Consider the following 22,464-nt stretch of genomic DNA (forward strand, 5'->3'; position numbering starts at 1 on the left):
AACCTATAACCTTGTCAACGTTTCCTTATTTGAAACGGACTTGTAAGTCAACAAACATTTGACTGCCTATCGCGTACAAGGCATGAGGGTTTGCATTTTAACAGTAAAATGAGAGAGGAGAGGAGCCATCCCTCAAATACTTGACTGATAAACTAGTACCTTTTATGGTATGTGTGACAAAAGGGAAAATTCTCTCTTGGCTGGACAAATGGATGTGTTTATTATTTGTTTTCAGTAAGCTTTAACTCGTTAAGAGTTCTTTGCATTTCTTCGACTAGGGCTAAAGACGCGCCCAGGAATCATCCCTTTTTGATGTGAACTTTCTCATTATGTCAGGCCTTCCTGAAGGCTATCCTTGAATGGCCTTTTCGGTCCGAGTGATGGCGAAGGCACTGGCGGGTTTCCAAGCATTCGCCTCAGTTTGCGCTGCGAGTCGGACCACAAAGCTAGGTGACAAAAGCCGGCTCCGGGACCTCCGCCGGCTCCTACCCTGCAGCCGGAGCGCGCCTGCGTGTCGGAGCCCCTTTGTTGCTTGGCTGCCAGAGTCCGGCTGCGCCTGCGTGGTGGGCCGGCGCCGGCAAGTGCGCTGCACCGCTGGCACCGGCTGGGGGCGAGCAGACATCCCCAGCAGCTGCCGCCGCCGCCGCAGCCGTTGCGACCGTCTCAGCGGAGTTCAGAGGGCCAGGCGGTGGGAGACTTCCCACAGGGCGGCTGAGATGTCGTCCACCGCGGCTTTTTACCTTCTCTCCACCCTGGGAGGGTACTTGGTGACTTCCTTCTTGTTGCTCAAATACCCGACCTTGCTGCACCAGAGAAAGAAGCAACGATTCCTCAGTAAACACATCTCTCACCGCGGAGGTGAGAGGGGTCCCCAGAACCAGGTGGCGGAGGTGGGGGAGGCTCCCCCGCCCTTGCCCCACCACGACTAGAGCTGAGGGTCCTCCGCAAAAGGCAGGCGGGTGGAAATACGTGAGAGTTTGAGGAAGGATGGGCGTGTGTGAATAAAGGGCTCCCCCGGAGGTGAAGGCAGTGTGGAGGGGAGGTCGCCTGAAGGAAGGAAAGGGGTCTTGAGACAGAGCCAAGGTGGGGACCTCTCGAGCGCAGCGATGTCAGGGGTTCTCAGAAGGAGGAAGGACCAGGGTGAGAATGAAGGGTAGATGGAGGTTTCTCGGAGGAGGAAAGGATGATCTCAAGGTACCTTCCTAGCAGCGAGGCACAAGTGGGGAGCACCGGGCCGAGCCGGGGGTACCCCGCAGGGGGGAACCGGGAACAGACTTGTTCCGAGACTGCCAGTGGCTGAGCTTGTGGGAAGATGGGGTGAACTGCTTCCAGGGCTGAGGAACTGCGTGAACCTGGAGCGTGGTGCAGCCTGGGCATCTGCAGTCCCTGGGGGCCGGTCCCAATTCACCCCTCCATCCCCGCATTCTAAACATGATAATTGAGAAGAGGGGGAAACCGAGTCCCTGAGCCGGGGACACGTCCCAAGGTCACAGTTATAGCTTGGGCTGGACTGGGGCAGAAACTGGAGCGTCCTGGTTCCCAAGGCTGCAAACCTCGCACCTGTTTTTTTTTTTTTCCAGCCCCACCTTGCACCCCAGCAATGACCGGTGGATTTCCAAAGACAAAAAGATGATTTAGTTAATGACAGGACTGTATTGTTTGACGAAAACGAAGTTTCTTTTGGAACAGTGTCTTGCCAAAAGGAACCTAGATGAACCCTCTCATTTCCCAGACAGCAGGCCAAATCTTTGCCTCTTCATTATTGTGCAATAATGTCTTTATTTCATTTCAAGCATGATGTATAAAATGTTGTGAGATTGGATTATTTCAATCAATTTTAGCTTGTTCTTTAGAGATGAATGTTAAACTAGGTTAAAATTGCGTGGAATTTACAGTCTAATACTTGAAATGGTAAAATTCTAGGAGTTTGTAGTCTAAAATTTGATTTACTACCATGACTCCTTTGCTAACAAGAATTGGCCAGGAATAAGGTTTTTTTTGTTTTTTTGGGTTTTTTTAATTTAATGAATTTATTTATTGGCTGCGTTGAATCTTTGTTGCTGCCCGCGGGCTTTCTCTAGTTGCAGCAAGCGGGGAGGTACGCTTCGTCGCGGTGCGCGGGCTTCTCATTGCGGTGGCTTCTCTTGTTGCAGAGCACGGGCTCTAGGCGGGCTTCAGTAGTTGTAGCACATGGGCTCAGTAGTCGTGGCACACGAGCTCTAGAGCACAGGCTCAGTAGTTGTGGCACACAGGCTTAGTTGCTCTGCAGCATGTGGGATCTTCCCGGACCAGGGCTCGAACCCTTGTCCCCTTCATTGGCAGACGGATTCTTAACCACTGCGCCACCAGGGAAGTCCTAGGAATAAGGTTTTAAATATCACAGAAGTACATTAGCATGCTTCTGTAAAATCTGTATAATTTTATCAGTCACACATAGTACTAAAGAGTGACTTCAATTGTTATGCTAGTCTCCTACTCATGAAAAGTGTGAAAGGTTTTAAGGGATCTATTACCAGCTAAATGCCATGTTATTTCTTATTTGGTTTACCTGTATTTTAATAGATACAAAGTTAAATTGTAGGATGACATATGACTACTAATGTTCCTTCAACCACTACAGCCAAAAAAACAACTTTTAGTGTTTGAGTTGTTGCCATAGAAGTATTTTCGATGGTAGTAGTCCTACTCTGGAGATAGTACCTTTTGCAGTTGTGTTTACTGATTTAAAAAAAAGAAAAGTGTGCTTACTAAAAACCCAAACCAAAACTATGTCCTCTAAAAAGCTATCTAAACAGTCGTTATGGGTGATCTAGATTTTATTTTAGAAGAAATAATCTTAACTCTGTAGGCTTGAAATATGTCTACAGTCCTAAATCACTGTAGTACATTCCTGTGTGTTAGTGCTTAATATGCTTTTGTTGAGTATGTATGCCAAATAATACAGTTGAATCCAGGGTGATAGAGGATCTATTTACTAAAAAACACTTTGTAACTCAAGATACTAAGTTTCTGGAAAATAATAGACTAGGAAGCAGTCAGCTTCTGCTTGCTTTTTATTTTTGTCTTGGACACTGATAACAGCAATCAGTGTTATCTGTGCATACTTTTCCATGCATGTCACTAACATTTGGGCTAATTCTCTATTGCCCTAACTGCAAATACCTGATATTTCATGAAAACCAGATGTATGATCATTCCAAGATTGAAACATTGATCATTATATATGTATAAAGTATATACATCTGAATTGCTTTAACTTAAAACTCTTAATGTGTACTATATTATGTCTGCTAGGAAAGCATTACCACCTGAGTCAGATTCTGGACCTATCACTAGTTAACCTTGGGAATAAGCCTTGGTTTTAGTTTCCTTATCTATAAATGGAGACCATTTACCTTGCTTCTCTTTGGGTTGTTATGAGGATTAGGTGTACAGAAAGCACTTTGAACACCATAAAATTGTTTAGAAATATAAGCATGGATACGGGGGTCACATTTGTATTTTGCAATAGGACTTTGAGTTGAGTGAGAAAAAATGAGATCACCCTATACTTAATGTTTTCAAAGTTTTAATGAACACTTTTGCCTTTTACTGATTGATTGTCCTTGAAAGTAGAAAATACTCTAATGTTTTAAAAATTAAGTGGTGTAGGCCTGCTTTGTTCTTACCTCGTTAAAGCGTACATTGTATTACATTATATTGTAATAGGATATCTGCTTCCCTTATTAGACTATGAGTTCCTCAAGGGCAGATTTTAGATTTTATTAATGCTTGGGTCTCTAGCCTCTAGTACAGATCCTAACATACACTTAAAATAATAGCTTATTGTCTGCTAATTATCTATTGTGTGCTAGGTACTTTCCATGTCTTTCCTTATCTGTTTGACCAAAGAACACTTTTTGTAACTACAGTGTATTGATGAAATACCAATAGGACCAAAGATGTACCCTTTGGGTTAAATGGAGAGCAAGTCATACTCTCAAAGGCTATTTTTATAATTTCTCTATGAAATTATGAATTTTATTAATATTTTTACAATTGCATAAGTAACTCATATTCATTGTAGAAAATTTGGGAAATATAGAAATGAAAAAAGGAAAAATAGTTCCTAAAACTCACCATCCAGACATAATCTCTGTTAACATTTTGAAGTATGTCTTTTTTTGTTTTAATATTTATTTTTATTTATTTATTTGGCTGTGTCAGGTCTTAGCTGCCGCACATGGGATCTTCGTTGCCATGTGTGGGATCTTTTAGTTGTGGCATGCGAACTCTTAGTTGCGGCATGGGGGATCTAGTTCCCTGACCAGGGATTGAACCCGGGCACACTGCTCCCGGGACTCCCAGAGTCCACTGGGAGCGTGGACTCTTAGCTACTGGACCACTAGGGAAGTCCCCTGAAGTGTATCCTTTAAGTACGTATTTTACTACATTTGGAATCATACCGTATATACACATATTACAGATGCCCACTGAGTTAACTAGAATTAGGGTAGCAGGGAAATAACTTTTTCATACTCCCTAAGCTATCTCTATGGGCCAGTTGAATTAAGCAACAGGCTTTAAAAAAAGAGATTCATTTATTAGGGTTTGGTGGCCAAAGAATTAAAAAAAAAATCATCAACTGATAAAATCCTCGCTTTACCTTTTAATCTTTCACCCTTGGTTGCAAGGCAAAGTATTGCACAATCTGGGCATTTTGCCAGATTGATTTCGGAGGTGATAAGTTTGAGGGTAAATATTGCTCATGGACACTGGCTGCTTCTGAGTCCTAAACTTTGTTTGCTCAAGGAAATTGAGGCATCAGTTTGAGTCTCAGAGTGTCACTGGAAGTATTTTTGTTCTGGTTTTTTATGAGTGTGTAAAGGGAGGGTAAAAGCAGGGGTTATCTATATTTCCCTGTATTTAAAAAAAATTATACATATTACGAACTTAGAAAAATTAAATATCGTTACAGAAAAAGTTGAAAGTATGACAAGATAGCAAAAACCACTTATTGAAAAGAGCACACATATGGTGGTTAGTTGGGAAATGCTGCCGCTGTATCAATATACACTTTGAATATCATCCTTCTATGCTATTGATGTGTTTAATTTTTTTCTTATATCTGCAAATATATATTTCACTAATATTTTCCCCTTGAAATATAGAAACAATTCCGCAGTGTTCCAGGGATCCCATATTGAGAAATGCTCTTTTATATATACCATCTCTAGTCCTTAAAGCTCTTCATGCTCTTGTAGAAATCATATATAGTTTCCAAGGTGCACTATAAATGTTGAATGAACAAGTGAATTTAGAAGTGGAGAATGAACTTACTTTGTTGCTTGATTTAGTGAATAACTCCATTTTAAGTTGATATAAGATTATGTCTTCAAACATTAAAATATGTTTTATTTGCACTAAGCTGTCTTTCCCAATATCAGAAAATATTTAATTTGGAAGTTGTTCTTTTGTGGCTGGTGCACATTGTCATATTTGTCATTGGTTTTATAAACATCACACACACACACACATATAGCATGTATACAAAAGATGTTAATGATAGTGGTGGTTGGAGGTTAACTGTAAAACAAGTCTACACTGTTTGTTGAATGTTTATTGGTATATAAAACATTTGGGAGGTAAAAAGGAAACTGACCAGACATTTCTTTCCTTTACAGCATTTAAATCTAATTAAAGATACAAAAGAGAATGTTTCCTTTACTTTTCCTATCCTAACAGAAATTAACCAATCACAAGGTAATTATGAGGCACTATATAAGAGAGGAAAGTTAACATAGAATGAAAAATTGGGAAATATAGCTTTGTATAGTATTAGGAAGTGAAGCTTTCTCAAAGAAGTGAAAAATGAGAACTGGTGGAGAGGGAGGCAGGGGAACATAAGCAGAGAAATTATGAACAAATTATAGTAGGACGGCATGTAAAATCTATGATACCCATTCTCATCCACACTTCATAATTAATTTCATAACTCATTAACAAACTTTTGTTTACATGTTGAATGGTTATTTGCAAAGCCAGGCATTAAGCTGCTTATTGAGGAAAAAGAAAAATTAATGGCAGGTGTGCTCTATGAATGATATGATGATAATTGAAAAGAGAAGGAATTCAAAACATTTCATGAGAGAAGAGCTATCACCAAATAATTCCTTGGAGAGGAATGGCATACTTTTAAATTAGTCCCTTAGTTACTCTCCGGGCTTTCACCATATGAATCTTAACAAGTAATTTGTGGGTATTATCATTGTGGGATTTATCTTCAAGCTTTACAAACAAGTATAAGAATATGGAAATAAGGACCAATATGAGTAACTTATGTGTAAAACTGAAATAAGGAGATATATGAATGGCAGCATAGAAACTGCAGCATAGTTAGTGGTAAAAAGGGTGGGATCTGAAGTCATACTGCTTTTGCTCGAAATTCAGTTCCCCTTGTTGGCTATGTGATCTTACCCAATTTTATTTCTGGAGATGCCAGAAATCTTGCTATGGTTGCAGGCATTTTAATGAAATAATATATAGAGTGCTAATAAGCACAGTATCTAGCTTCTATTAATTATTAATATCTTGACCACCTTTTCAATATTTTATTTTATTTAGTACTGGCTATTAATTTCATAACCTTATAAAGTAGATCAAAGATCTTAAGTAATAATGTTTGCATGCTTAAGCTCTTAGGTTTAAGTGAATTACAAATAAAATTAACATGGAAAGGAGACATAAAAGACAAACAGGTAGGGTTTCCCTGGTGGCGCAGTGGTTGGGAGTCTGCCTGCCAATGCAGGGGACACGGGTTCGAGCCCTGGTCTGGGAAGATCCCACATGCCGCGGAGCAACTGGGCCCGTGAGCCACAACTACTGAGCCTGCGCGTCTGGAGCCTGTGCTCCGCAACAAGAGAGGCCGCGATAGTGAGAGGCCCGCGCACCGCGATGAAGAGTGGCCCCCACTTGCCCCAACTAGAGAAAGCCCTCTCACAGAAATGAAGACCCAACACAGCCAAAAATTAAAAATAAATAAATTAATTAAAGGAAAAAAAAAACAGGTAGATTTTGAATGTAAATATTAGTAGTAAAAATTATATTAACTGTGGGGGAATTTACTTCAGATTTCTGAATCTCTATTTTATATTTTTCCTAACTCCTTTCCCTCAAAACAAAAAGAGCAAACTATGAGTATCTTTTGAACTTTTTATTTTGGCACATTTTAATCATATACAAAAGTAGTAAGACTCTATCACCCAGATACAAACAATTATCAACTCATGCCCAATGTTGTTTCATCTGTATCCCTGCCCATTCTTCTCACCTGTATTATTTTGAAACAAATATCATATCGTTTCAAACTTAATAAATATTTGTTGAACACTGTTTTGTGGAATATTCTAACACCTGTATATTACAAAGCCCTTGCTATTGAAATTTGAGAAGGCTTACTTTCCCATCCCAACTTTGGAACCAACTTAGAAATAAAATGCATGCATCAGAAAGATAGAGGTATGGGACTTCCCTGGCAGTCCAGTGGTTAAGACTGTGCTTCCACTGCAAGGGACTCAGGGAACTAAGATCCCGCATGCTGCGCTGAGAAGAAATTTTGTTCCTTCTGAGGGTGGGCCACTCCAAATTAAGGGGACTATGCAGGGTTGAGTCACAGATGGACGGACAGCTCTTTCTCCTATGTCGCTTCTGCTCCCATGGGGAGGAGTGTATGAGGGAATAAAGAAGGGTTAAAAGTGTTCCTTCCATTCTTTTCACTCCTTGCGGACTGGAGTGGAATTTTCCTTCACTAGGTGGGAACAGGTAGCTGGGGATAGATGTTCCTCTCAATACTTGCCTTCAAAAAGCCTTCTCAGGGTTTAGGTGGTGTACCAGAATATAAAAAACACAGGACTTAGAAATAAAGGCTTTTTAAACAAACATTTAGGGATAGCATACATGTGGTAGCACTAACCTTAAGTGTACAGCTTAATATATTTTTTAATATCTGTGTACATCCAGGTAGCCATTTACTCAGATCAAGATATAGAACATTTCTAGAATCCCATAAGATTCCCTTGGTTCCCTTCCCAGTCTATCCTTCTCCATCCCCAGAGGTGACCACTCCTCTGACTTTTCTGATCATTGATTTTTTAAAAAAATTTATTTAATTTATTTATTTTATTTTTGGCTGCGTTGGGTCTTCGTTGCTGCACGCGGGCTTTCTCTAGTTGCGGTGAGTGGGGGCTACTCTTCCTTGTGGTGCGCGGGCTTCTCATTGTGGTGGCTTCTCTTGTTGCGGAGCACGGGCTCTAGGCACTCAGGCTTCAGTAGTTGCGGCACGCGGGCTCTAGAGTGCAGGCTCAGTAGTTGTGGTGCACGGGCTTAGTTGCTCTGCGGCATGTGGGATCTTCCTGGATCAGGGCTCGAACCCATGTCCCCTGCATTGGCAGGCAGATTGTTAACCACTGTGCCACCAGGGAAGCCCTGATCATTGATTATTTAAGACAGTGGTTTTCAAAGTGTGGTCTGTGGACTCCTGGGAGTCCCCAAGACCTCTCATGGGTCTACAAGGTCAAAATTATTTTCATAAGACATTACTTACCTTTTTCACCTTGTTGACATCTGCACTGATGGTGCAAAAGCAGTAGTCGGTAAAACTGCTATTGCTTTAGCACAAATGAAAATACTGGTACCAAATGTACTAGTAGCCATTGTATTCCTCACCATCATGCACTCACATTTTTTTTTTAAAAGGCAGTTTCATTTAAGAATATCTTTGATGTATTAGAAAAATTATTAATTTTATTAAAGTTCAATCCTTGAGTACACATAACTTTTAATATTCTGTGTGACAAAATTGGGAGTACACAAAAAACACTTTTGCTGCATACCAAAGTAGGAAGATGATTGTCTTGAGGAAAAGCACTTGTGCAATTGCTTGAATTCTGAGCTGAATTAGCCTTTATTGTTTTCCACAGAACACCATTTTTACTTAAAAAACTGACTGACGAACTGGTTATCCAGCCTTGAGTATTCAGCAGATATGTTCTTGAAAATTAATAAAGTGAGTCTGTCATTAGAAGAAAAATAATCTAGCTGCCTTCTATTGAAGCAATGCCAATGATTAAATTTGAGCTTTCAAGCAAAAATTAGACTTCTGAAAAACTTGTATCATCCACTGTGTGCTTGGTAGCTTTCCAATTTTTAAAGATTTTCCTGATGATATCAGGTATTAACAAACGTGATTTTTAAAAAATATTGTCTAATGAAATGTGTCAGTATTTAGAAGATCAGCATAATTCAGTGAATCAGTATTTTCCCAAAAACCACGCATGGGTGAAAGATCCATTCAAAGTTCAAGATGGGCTAATCGATTTTCATGTAATAGAGTATGAAGAGGTCATTAATACAGTTCAAATTCCACGTTACAACTAACTTTTAAAAATCTGCCATTTGTTGAATTTTGGTGCAGTATCAAAGAAGAATCTTTCTTTTCCAACTATCTGTGTGAAGGTTGATATGTATGTATGAAGCAGATACAAGAATCTAGCTGCCTTCTATTAAGCCAGACATTAAAGAGATTTGCAAAAGTGTAAAACAATGCCACTCTTAGCGTTAAATATTTTTGTCAGATCGTTATTTTCATAAAATGTTATGTTAACATGTAATGGATTTATTATTGTTATTTTCAAAGTTTTAAAATTTAGAAGTCAATTTCTAATATGTAATTATTAATGGATATAACCCACATAATCAAAAGCTGTTTGACGGACTTCCCTGGTGGCGCAGTGGTTAAGAATCCTCCTGCCAATGCTGGGGACACGGGTTCGAGCCCTGGTCTGGGAAGATCCCACATGCCGCAGAACAACTAAGCCCCTGCGCCACAACTACTGAGCCTGCATGCCACAACTACCGAAGCCCACGCGCCTAGAGCCCATGCTCCACAACAGGAGAAGCCACCGCAATGAGAAGCCCGCACATCGCAACGAAGAGTAGCCCCTGCTCGCCACATCTAGAGAAAGCCCGCGTGCAGCAACGAAGACCCAACGCCGCCAAAAATAAATAAATTAGTTAATTAATTTAAAAAACATATGCTTAAAAAAAAAAAAAGCTCTTTGAGGTACTCAGTAAGACTCCTGAGACCAAAATGGTTAGGAACTGCTAGTGTAAGGCCTTAACTCTTGACTCTAATAAGAATCATTGTAATCTGAAGTAATTTTTTAAAAAAGTGCTTCACAGAGGAGTTGAGAAGTGAATTTTTTTCCCCCCACTGCACGCGGCTTGCAAGATCTTAGTTCCATGCCCTCAGCAGTGAAAATACTGAGTCTTAACCACTGGACTGCCAGGGAATTCCCAAACGGATTGTTTATTGTACCAAAAAGCAAGGAAATTAAAAGGACACAGAAGTCAGCTTGAAGGAGCTAATGGTGTTGACTTTGATTACTTGGTGAAAATGGTGTCTGCCAGACTTTTCCGTTGTGAAGTTACCCTTTTTGTAGTTAGTATTTTTGTAAAAGTACTTTGAAACCACATAAACACTCCATTCCTTATCAAACTTTTGGTCCATTTATTAAAATGGATTCAGAATATCCTATTTTGTTTAATGGTTTAAAGTTTGTTGCTATCATTATTTTGATGCTAACATTGTCTCAGGTTTGGCCAGTGAGAGCTCCTTCAAACTGGCTTCTGTGTCTTGTTAACTTCCTTGCCTTTTGTTACAACAGTCAGTAGTTTAACCTAATCTACAAGTAACCATTTTAGCACCCTTTTCTTTTTGGTAGTATTCTAGAGTGCTTTGTTCTTGAATATTGATGATCTGTTTATAACATATTTCCTTAGTTTTTGACTAAAACAAGCACTGACTGGACTTTTAAAAGTCATTTAATGTCAAAAGAGCACTTACTTTTGAAAAAACTTTAATCTCCGTATTTGCTTCATCTGTTTTCTATTGTGCATTAACTCTAGTAATTAAAGTGAACCTAAAGTCAAAGTAGTAGCTTTTTAAAATATATATATTTATTTATTTTGGCTCCACCGGCTCTTAGTTGCGGCACGTGGGATCTTTAGTTGCAGCATACAAATTTCTTAGTTGTGGCATGCGGACTTCATAGTTGCAGCATGCGGACTCTTAGTTGCAGCATGCATGCGGGATCTAGTTCCCTGACCAGGAATCAAACCTGGGCCCCCTGCATTGGGAGCGCGGAGTCTTACCCACTGGACCACCAGGGAAGTCCCCAAAATAGCTTGTTTCACATAGGTATCCCTTTCTCTCTGCTAAACTGATGGAACTTTTAGAACATTAGGTTAATATATTCATTTCTTCATACCTTGTGTTTCTATTGATTATTAATTAGGTTGCCATAAAAATACAATCTAACAATATAAAAGAAGAAAACTTTAATACTCTTGCAAATATGTCCAGATGTTATTGTATGTAAGACATTTTAATTCTATTATTTGAACAGTACCTTAAACTTGAATTGCCTCTTTTGTTAAGGAGAAATTGTCTGTTTTTCCAAGTATTTAGAAAAGTATTTCCAAAATATTTTTCCTGTGCATTCCATTAATTATTGGGTTGGCTAAAAAGTTCGTTTGGGTTTTTCTTCTCTTTTGTTTTTTTAAAAAATATTTATTTAGGCTGCTCCAGGTCTTAGTTGCATCATGTTAGCTCTTAGTTGTGGCATGCATGTGGGATCTAGTTCTCTGACCAGGGATTGAACCCAGGCCCCCTGCATTGGGAGTATGGAGTCTTAGCCACTGGACCACCAGGGAAGTCCCTCCTCATTCTTATAGATAGGGAAGCTCAGCCATAGAAAGGTGAGGTAGGGCTGCCCTGGTGGCACAGTGGTTGAGAATCTGCCTGCCAATGCAGGGGACACGGGTTCGAGCCCTGGTCTGGGAAGATCCCACATGCTGCGGAGCAACTAGGCCCGTGAGCCACAACTACTGAGCCTGCGCGTCTGGAGCTTGTGCTCCGCAACAAGAGAGGCCGCGATAGTGAGAGGCCCGCGCACCGCGATGAAGAGTGGCCCCCGCTTGCCGCAACTAGAGAAAGCCCTTGCACAGAAACGAAGACCCAACACAGCCAAAAATAAATTAAAAATGAATAAATAAATAAATAAATAAAAATAAAAGAATTCCTTTAAAAAAAAAAAAAAGAAAGGTGAGGTAATTTTCCCAAGGTCACGCAAGTATCAAACAGACTTGAGAGCAGAGATCCTAACTCCAGAGCCCCACCCTCAACCACTACACTATACTACCCTCATCCAAGATGATTAAAACTGTCACTTCTTTTAAGTAATTAATGGGAAAGGGAGGAAAGAGATGGGTAAACACTTTATGCTATAAATATGATAAATGCCTTAGTAGAGAGATGCATGAGAGACTGTGGGGATCCAGAGGAGAGACTTTTTAACTCTGAGGAGGTGTATATGTGCAAGTCCTCCTCTGTCTTTTCTATTATAGCTTAAAAATCATGTTTAGGTTCTTGTAACCCTCCTGCGTTTCTATGGCTGTGTTTTGATCTTTGATTCTTCTTGGTGCAGCTAAAAACAATTCAAAATACCACTACATTCTTTAAAACACTTGTAATGTCTACATAATATATAAACATCATGATTCATTTGATGTATCTTTTTTAGGTGAATTTCTGGAAAAATAAAATGTTCAAATTAGCTTCAATTTAATGTTTTCACAGGTGCTGGAGAAAATTTGGAGAATACAATGGCAGCCTTTCAGCAGTAAGTATATAAAAAGGTATTCTTTTCTTTTATAGTTTATCTTTAAAGTGATGATGATTCACCAAGTGAGGATAGTACACATGTAGCATCCATTTGTGATAGTTGTTTCTATTTTATTAAAATGGCTTTTTTTTTTTTTTTTTTTAGTTAGTCTGAAGTGTTACAAACAGTGTTTGGCTTCTGCATAACTGAAAAACTAGATCAGAGTTTTGGGTAATCAAAAGATACTATAGTTCCAAAGCTGAAAGAAGACATTTGTAACAAGGCACATACTGTGTGTAATGCTAATTAGCCTCAGAGAGAAAGAGAAAAGGAGAAAATGAAAACACTGTTACATTGGCTGTTATTTATGAGTAGGATTATGTGTCTACTCAGTAATTCTTCCACAGATCAGGTCAAGCTGTCATCTGGTCTTTCTCCTTTGAAGCCTTATGAGTGTTGATCTTATTTTTTTAAATAAGGTAAATTTTTTTTTTCAATTTTTAAATTATTCATATTTCATATAGATGTCTTTTAGAGCACCTCACAGAGAAGCAGCAGGAGACACAGGAATGAAAGCTGATTGATACCTTGTTCTTTGTCTTAGAGTGAATGATTATCATCAGTCTGTGGTAATGGTGCGAACACTGTTTTCTGTTCCCTGAAAAGTAAGACGGGGAATGTGATAAGTTAACTCCCATGAAAAACATTACCATCCATATTTAGTAAGAAAAATATTTTCTTATGTAATTTTTGAGCCATTTTTATGTATATAATTGGGGCCAATAAATCAGGATAATTTGGCTTAAGTTTTTGTTCTGCTTCTCATCATTCAAAGACACTTTAGAGATTATTTTTCCTGTTATCAGGTCCCAAGGTACTGCTTTTCCATAGTCTAGTTTCGTCTAAATCCTATCCTCCTATATTTGTCATTGCTTATTCTTTTTTTTCTATAATATGATGCCTTTTGACTGTAATCTCAAGTCTCTTACAGCTCTAAAATGCAAAATCTTTCCTCCTGTCACTGACTGTGAAACAGAATAATTTAATTTAAATTACTTTGTTATCGTCTCTACTGAGATTATGTAGCTAGCTCCTATAGCAAAATATATTTAATTTTATGTGAACAATTTTCACTGTGATATACACACACATATGCATACCCACACACACCCTCATTCACTATCATTTATCCAATATTTGTTGCCTGTGATATAGTAATATATATTACTTGGGGAGAAACTGCTCATAACTCTGAGTGGTTTTTAGCATTCCTTTATGTAAAAGTATATTATTTTGTAAGTTTTTCTCCATATTTTTTTTTTGCTAAATCTTTACCAAACACCCCTATTTATGAAATTAAACTATTTCTAAGGATGGTACATTTGTATAATACATTATTTCTAAGGATGGTAACCTAAATGTTTTTTATCTTTGAAGACTTTGATCCTCTGAAAAAGTTTTTGATATTCAAAGAATAATTTAGATGGTTTTTACTTGCTAGATATAAAATTTCATTTCCCATCTTCAAGCAGTTTGTTTTTATATTGTTTTGTTCAAGCAGTAACTATTGAAGAGTACCACAGCCATCTCTATCATGTGGTAGCTTTCTATAACTTTAGTTTTCTGGAGGTTTTTCTGGTACTTTAAAAGAAGAAAGCAACTCTTCCGTATGTTATTATTAGTGTTTATTAGATATATTTATTTGTAAGGCTGTTTGCTAATTGACTTTGAAATTTATAGAAAACCTAAATCAAATAGGCTTTAATTTTAAACTTAAATTTTTTTGTTGGTGGTGGTGGTGGTGATGATTTTGTTTTTTGTTTTGTTTTGTCTTATGCCTCAGTGCTCTTACTTTCAATAAGTAGTTTTTTAAATTGTACTTTGTTTTCATTTATAAATATTCTAGTTAACTGCTAGGACACTTAGAAAGTTGTTTTTTTTTTAAATATGCCTACTTCATGAAAAAACAAGAAAAAAATTGTTTAAGCATACTATTTTTAAGGTACTGTATACTAAAAAGATAAAGAGTTATAATACATAATTGGCAAAAGACAGACACTGTGCTTAAGTATGGTATATGCTTGAAAGGATATATAGTTGAAGGAGAGATAGTAAAAAATACAATGAGCAGCTAAAACTTAGATCTTATTTATATATACGGTTAGACATATACTTCACAAAGCATGTATATTATGACATGGAGGCGAAGATGATATCAGAGAAAGTATAAATAGTTGGTGTGGGAAGCCTAGTTAAGATTAACCAGATAATTGAAAAGATACCGGGATTAGAAGAGCTATCATTTGGTGGAGAGGAAGAAGCTATTTTAAAAATGTGAAATGTTTGAGGTTAAGATGTGATGGTGTGTGGACAAGATACATCTAGAAAATTGAAAGGACCTTAAGAATGCATGGAAGGGCTTCCCTGGTGACGCAGTGGTTGAGAATCTGCCTGCCAGTGCAGGGGACACGGGTTCGAGCCCTGGTCTGGGAAGATCCCACATGCCGCGGAGCAGCTAGGCCCGTGAGCCACAACTACTGAGCCTGCGCGTCTGGAGCCTGTGCTCCGCAACAAGAGAGGCCGCGACAGTAAGAGGCCGGCGCACCGCGATGAAGAGTGGCCCCCGCTTGCCACACTAGAGAAAGCCCTCGCACAGAAACGAAGACCCAACACAGCCAAAAATAAATAAATAAATAAATTTAAAACAAAAACAAAAACAAAAAAACACTTTAAAGAAAAAAAAAAGTTCTGGGACTTCCCTGGTGGCACAGTGGTTGAGAATCTGCCTGCCAATGCAGGGGACACGGGTTCGAGCCCTGGTCTGGGAAGATCCCACATGCCGCGGAGCAACTGGGCCCGTGAGCCACAACTACTGAGCCTAAGCGTCTGGAGCCTGTGCTCTGCAATGAGAGAGGCCGCGACGGTGAGAGGCCCGCGCACCGCGATGAAGAGTGGCCCCCGCTTGCCGCAACTAGAGAAAGCCCTTGCACAGAAACGAAGACCCAACACAGCTAAAAATAAATTAAAAAAAAAAAAAAAAAAAAAGTTCTGATTGTTGTAAAAAAAAAAAAGAATGCATGGAAAATTAATTCATTATATGTTCATTACATCATAGTAGGACTAAAGAAGTAATTAGTACTGACACAGAGAAATAGTTACATCTCACAATTTATAAAAGTTCTTTAATGTGCTTTATAAAATAATTTCACAGACACCTTAAGTTATGAATGTGGCTCTTCTGGGATTCCTTGGGAGCCAGAATCTTTCCTTATTGATTTCTCAATCCCTAACATTTAGCTCTGGTGCTAATAAGTTCTCACTAGTTGCTTACTGAATGATATATGGAATGGGGCACTCAAGAACAAAGCAGAATATTGGGGGGTAGGATAAATTGGAAGATTGGGGTTGACATATATACACTATTGATACTATGTATAAAATAGATAACTAATGAGAACCTACTCTATAGCACAGGGAACTCTACTCAGTGCTCTGTGGTGACCTAAATGAGAAGCAAATCCAAAAAAGAGGGGACATATGTATACGTATAGCTGATTCACTTTGCTGTACAGTATAAACTAACACAATGTTGTGAAGAAACTAAACTCCAGTAAAAAAAAAAAAGCAGAATTTTAACAAGACAGAGACAGAACCCCTTTCATAATAAACATGGAACCAAAGACTAAGGAATTGTACTACAAAGATACAAACACACGCACACACACACACACACACACACACACACACACACACACACACACAGAGTCACTAAGCCCCTGAGTATGTAAAATCTGGTTCTTAAGAGCTAATAAAACTAGGTTATTAAACCAGGCTGCCTTTGTAAATACCCATAGGACAATTTGATCCCTGTGGTATTACCACGAATGCTTAGAGAAAGAAACAAATTGTATTAGCAATAGCTGCAAGTATAAGTTGGCAGACAGTCAGAGTAATTAATCAGTGGCCTGATTCTCATGATAAAATTCTTTAGAATGTCTAATTAATACAATACTAATTATCTCATCTCTGAAATGGGAATAATACAACCTCAGTGTTTTGAGGAATAAATGAGATTCAAATAAATTCTTTAACATAGAGTCTGTTTTAAGTTATGATGCATTGTTTTTGTGAAGTTTGAAGTAATTTCACTTCTTCTTTTAGAGCTAGAGTTTTTATTTCTTTTTCCGGAAATGTTGAAGCCTTGGCTTCCCTAGCTTTTTTCTGTGTTTATCATCAGCTTATCAGAAATGCAACTATACAATGTTTGGTGTTTCAATTGAAGTAGATGCATATTGTTATTTATGGAAAAGTTTGAAGGCCAAAGTGATTAAAAAAAAATAAGTTTTCTTGCTCTGTTCTAGCTATTTGTGTATCAAATTTGAGATAACTTTATTAGAATAATTTACAAATTGTCCTAGATACACTTACTATTGTTCTAAATTTTTACTTATTAGCTTGTTAATAAGAGATAAACATACAATAAATAGAAATTTTTTTTTATAATTCCTAAACATTTCTAAAAATATCCAACATTTCAGCTAAAGGCAAACTTCATACTTAGAAAGATTTTAGGTAATATGTATAATTTTTTTTAAATACAGGAAAATATAGATAACCCCTGCTCTTACCCTCCTTTACACACTCATACAAAACCAAAACAAAAATAAAAGAAAGACATGTATGTGACCAAAAGTCAGCAGTACCAACAGTACCAATTTTTTTTTTTTTTTAGCTATATAAAGAATCTTAGAATTTTATTTTAAAACTGTTTGCTGGCTCTATAGGTCGCTTACAGTGTCTACATTTTTTATTCTTTTTTTAAAAAAACTAAACACAGTTTAACAATATACAAGGAAATTTTAAAATACAGAAAAATAATTCTATCAACCTAAAACCTGTTTTTATTTGCCTATTTGTGTTTTTTTTAAACATTTTATATTTATTTATTTATTATTTATTTTGGCTGTGCTGGGTCTTAGTTGCGGCATGCACGTGGGATCTAGTTCCCTGACCAGGGATCGAACCCAGGCCCCTTGCACTGGGAGCATGGAGTCTTACCCACTGGGCTACCAGGGAAGTCCTTATTTGCCTATTTTTGGATTTTATTTTTACACATTTGTGGTTCTAGCAAACACACAATTGGCAAACAAATAATCTCTTTTAAAGGTGGATGTCCTTTAGAAGAGGACATGTACAGTTAACAATTATTTACATCTTAGTGAGAATTACATTAAGGAGCCAAGTTTGTTTGTTTTCCTCTAACAACTGGTGATAATCAGAACACTGAAAGGGCAGATTATTTAAGGAGAAGTAGGGGAGCAGTATGAGACTTTGGTACAAGGCAGCAAGTGGCCATTGGGTCTTTTGGAGTGGGATTCTGATGGTCTTGGATCATCAGAAGAGACCAAGTATGAGAAAATTCCGAAGTGGTTGGCTTCAAAGATAAATTTTGTCAGGCCCATATATACATATACAGACACACACACACACACACACTTTATCAATGGGATCATACCATACCTACTTTTTTTTTCATTTAGATTCAACAGTGACATTCCATTGTTGGAATAACAACTTCATTGAATAAAGTGAATACTTGATTCTTTGAAGTATGGTACTTACCATGGCTATGGATTATCATTGATGAACATTTAGGTGCTAGCTGGATGATAATTAATTAAAATTTAAAATGTTCATAGACATTGATAACCAAAATATGGCTTCATTTCTGCTCATTTATTTTTTATTTATTTATTTATTTTTGGCTGCATTGGGTCTTCTTTGCTGCATGCGGGCTTTCTCTAGTTGCGGCAAGTGGGGGCTACTCTCCATTGTGGTGTGCGGGCTTCTCATTGCAGTGGCTTCTCTTGTTGCAGAGCACGGGCTCTAGGTGCACAGGCTTCAGTAGTCGTGGCTCGTGGGCTCTGGAGCACAGGCTCAGTAGTTGTGGCACACAGGCTTAGTTGCTCCGCGGCATGTGGGATCTTCCTGGATCAGGGCTCGAACCCGTGTGCCCTGCACTGGCAGACGGATTCTTAACCACTGCGCCAGTAGGGAGGTCCCTCTGCTCATTTAGAAATGTGTGAATACCTGCAATATGCCCAACATCGTGAACGTTGGAAAATATGGAACAGACAGATACCTTCCTCACTAGGAGTTTAGTATCTAGTTGTAGAGACATGACCTTATATGAAGTCATTTCCATTTCAAATTGTTTCCACCTTATAGGAAACAATTTGAATGTATAGGAATATATTACACAAACTGTAATTTATCTACTTTTACATTTTCTCATTCATGCTTTCTCACTCTGCTCACCCCAGCTCTTATTCTTTCCATTCCTGAATTTTAAAAAAGTAAAAGTTTCTTTCTAAAACTCTCTCCCTGCCGCACCCATGTTTACTTATTTTTTCATCTTGAAATGTCATTGGTGGTAATTGATACATAAAGTGCTTCCAAAAACAAACAAACAAACAAGGGACTTCCCTGGCAGTCCAGTGGTTAAGACTCTGCTCTTCCACTGCAGGGGGCACGGGTTTGGTCCCTGGTCAGGGAACTAAGATCCTGCATGCGGCGCAGCCAAAAAACAAAAACAACAACAACAACAAAACAGGCACAAAGTGCTATGTAGGCATTTTACATATACAGAGAGCTATCTCTTTTCATTCATTAATTCAATATTTAACAAATACATGGGACTTCCCTGGTGGAACAGTGGTTAAGAAATCCGCCTTCCAATGCAGGGGACGCAGGTTTGATCCCTGGTCAGGGAACTAAGATCCCACGTGCCGCGGGGCAAGTAAGCCCTCGCGCCACAACTACAGAGCCTGCGTGCCTCAACTAGAGAGCCCACATGCCACAAACTACAGAGCCCACGTGCTCTGGAGCCCATGCACGACAACCAGAGAGAGAAAACCCGCATGCCACAACTAGAGAGAAGCCCACGTGCTGCAATGAAGAGCCCGCGTGCTGCAAAAAAAAAAAAGATCCCACATGCCTCAGCGAAGACCTGATGCAGCCAAAAATAATAATTCAAAAAAATATTTTAAAAAGTAAAAAAAAAAATACTTATGGAGTACCTGTTTTGCCCAGCCCCATGCATAGGCACTTGTTTACAATAGTAAACAAGCCATAGTCCACAAACCCTTTCTTCAAAGAGCACCTGTCTAACTGGGCAAGTAGGGGAAGATAAATAGACATATTCAAAACAGTGTGGTAAGTACTCTGACACAGTAAACACAGGTGCTACAGGAAGTCCTGGCAATTTGGCAAATAACTGGTAGATAGGCTACAAAATCCAGACTGGGGTCGGGGGATTAGGGAAGGTATCCTGAAGTGGTAGTTTTTAAGCTTACACCTGAAAGATGAAAAAGAGTTAGCAGATAAGGGGAAGAAGAAAGACTTTTTAAAAAACTGCTGTTGTAGTATGTATAATATACATTCAGTAATATGCACAAATCTTAAGTGCACAGCCCAAAGAATTTTAATATATGTATACACCTTTGTGACCACCACCCAGATAAAAATATAGAACATCTCTAGCACCCCTGAAGGCACCCTTGTGACCTTTCCCAGCCTGTACTCCTTTCCCCTAGATAACCATTATTTTAGTTTCTATTACGATAGATTGATTTTGTCTGTTCCTGATAACATAAATATCATCATACCGTATTTACACTTTTGTCTCTGGCTTTTCTTTCTTTCAGTTTATATCTGTAAGATTCATCCATGATGTGTGAAATAATCTTGTACATGTTTTTTAATGGTCAAATGCATTCATCTCTCTCAGGTATATACTTAGCAGAAGTTGAATTGCTGTGTCATAGGGTAGGTGGATATTTATACTTTTCAAAGGATTGTACCAACTTACACTCCCACCAGCAATGTATGAGAGTTCCATTTGCTCCACTGTCTTGCTAACTTACTGTCAGTCCTTTTAATTTTAGGCATTCTGATGGTGTATAGTGCTGTCTCATTGTAGTTTTAATATCCATTTCCCTGTTGAATTTTTTTTTTTTTTTTTTTGGCTGCGTTGTGTCTTCGTTGCTGCACGCGGGCTTTCTCTAGTTGGGATGAGTGGGGGCTACTCTTCGTTGCGGTGCGCGGGCTTCTCATTGCGGTGGCTTCTCTTGTTGTGGAGCACGGGCTCTAGGGTGTCCAGGCTTCAGTAGTTGTGGCTCACAGGCTCTAGAGCGCAGGCTCAGTAGTTGTGGTGCACGGGCTTAGTTGCTCTGAGGCATGTGGGATCTTCCCAGACCAGGGCTCAAACCCATGTCCACTGCATTGGCAGGCGGATTCTTAACCACTGCACCACCAACGAAGTCCTCCCTGTTGAATTTTGATGTTGAACTTCTGTTCATACGTTTATTCGCCACTTGGAAATTCTCATTTGTGAAGTGAGAAAACAATTGTATTGTTTTTCTGTGAAAGACATTTCAGACAGAGGAAGTATTTAGAGAGCATGCGACTGCTTGGAGTGTAGGTGCAAGGTGGGGAGGAGGTGAAGAGAACTAATATTATCATCACTGTTTTGCAAATAAGGAAACAAGCATAAAGAACTTGCCCAACTGTAAATGGAATTATTTCATGATTTCCTTTTCAGATTTTCATTATTAGTGTATAGAAATAAAACTGATTTTTATATGTTTGTTTTGTATTTCAGAACTTTACTGAGTTTATTAGTTCTGACAGTGGTGTATATGGAACCTTTATTTCTACATATAAGATTATGTCATCTGCAAATAGAGATAATTTTACTTCTTCTTTTCCAATTTGGATGCTTTTTTTTTTTTATACTCATTTGCCCTTCTAGAGCTTATAATCCTATGCAGAATTTAAGTGGCAAAAGTGGGCATCCTTTTCTTGTTCTTTATGCTTTCACTTTATAGATGTGGAAACGTGGGCCCAGAGAGGGGCAGTTACTCACCCAAAGTTACCCAGCAAGTTCATAGCAAAGCAGGAACTGGTGCCCAAATCTCAACTTCTGGTCCAGTGTTCTTTCCTTTATACTGGGTTGCCAGAATTAAGGATTGCTAGTTATGGAAAGCAGGCAACATGAGTCTCTTATTCTAAGTTCAGTTAGAATATTTTTATATCAATTATTCATAATAGATAACAGTCTTGAGGAGAAATTTTAGTATTATGGGATTTTCTACTATTTTGATTTGTAACTCTGAACTTTTTCATCTAATGTATGTAACCTAAATGTTTGCTTATGTTTCAGAATGTCATTATTCTTCTTTGTATTTCTTCAGTGCAGTTACAGTTGGAACTGATATGTTGGAGTTGGACTGCCATATCACAAAAGATGAAGAAGTTGTAGTGTCACATGATGAGAACCTAAAGAGATCAACTGGAGTCAATGTAAACATCTCTGATCTCAAGTACTGTGTAAGTGAAAATGCATGATAAACTAATAATTAATAGATATTAGGGCCTGTAGGATTTTTAAAAACAGTGAGTGCCAGATAGCACGTCAATAAATAATAGTAAAAAAAGATAATGTTTAAATAATGAATGTCAAAGGAAAGTTAAAAAACTATTCTGACTTACAGTGAGGATTTGTATTCATTACGTACATCTGTGGAGACTTATTTTGATAACTATTTCAACAAAATTACCAAAGTCCTCAAATGTAAAACTACTGGAGTTCAACTTGTTTGACGTATTCTACAATTTATTTGATTCAGATTAAATATATGAATTAGTTTTAGTCTTCATGTATAGGAAAGAACCCTTTAAAAATCTGATTTTAGTAGTTTAC

General features: G+C 38.3%; 1 protein-coding gene across 3 annotated transcripts in view; it reads left to right on the forward strand.

The window, feature by feature from the left end:
* The first annotated feature begins 380 nt into the window (after nucleotides 1-380).
* Nucleotides 381-22,464, forward strand: part of GDPD1 (glycerophosphodiester phosphodiesterase domain containing 1) — a 39,642-nt gene continuing 17,558 nt past the window's right edge. For 2 of the 3 annotated variants that reach the window (XM_068530846.1, XM_068530847.1), the window contains exons 1-3: nucleotides 639-858; nucleotides 12,677-12,719; nucleotides 21,956-22,091. In XM_068530846.1, coding sequence (XP_068386947.1) covers nucleotides 717-858; nucleotides 12,677-12,719; nucleotides 21,956-22,091 — 321 coding nt within the window. In that variant the 5' untranslated portion in view covers nucleotides 639-716. Of the gene's footprint in view, nucleotides 859-12,676; nucleotides 12,720-21,955; nucleotides 22,092-22,464 lie in introns of all 3 variants that reach the window. The other variant, XM_068530845.1, reaches the window with a different exon arrangement.

The sequence above is a fragment of the Eschrichtius robustus genome, chromosome 20 (genome assembly GCF_028021215.1).
Source record: "Eschrichtius robustus isolate mEscRob2 chromosome 20, mEscRob2.pri, whole genome shotgun sequence".
In the NCBI taxonomy this organism is placed as follows: Eukaryota; Metazoa; Chordata; class Mammalia; order Artiodactyla; family Eschrichtiidae; genus Eschrichtius; species Eschrichtius robustus.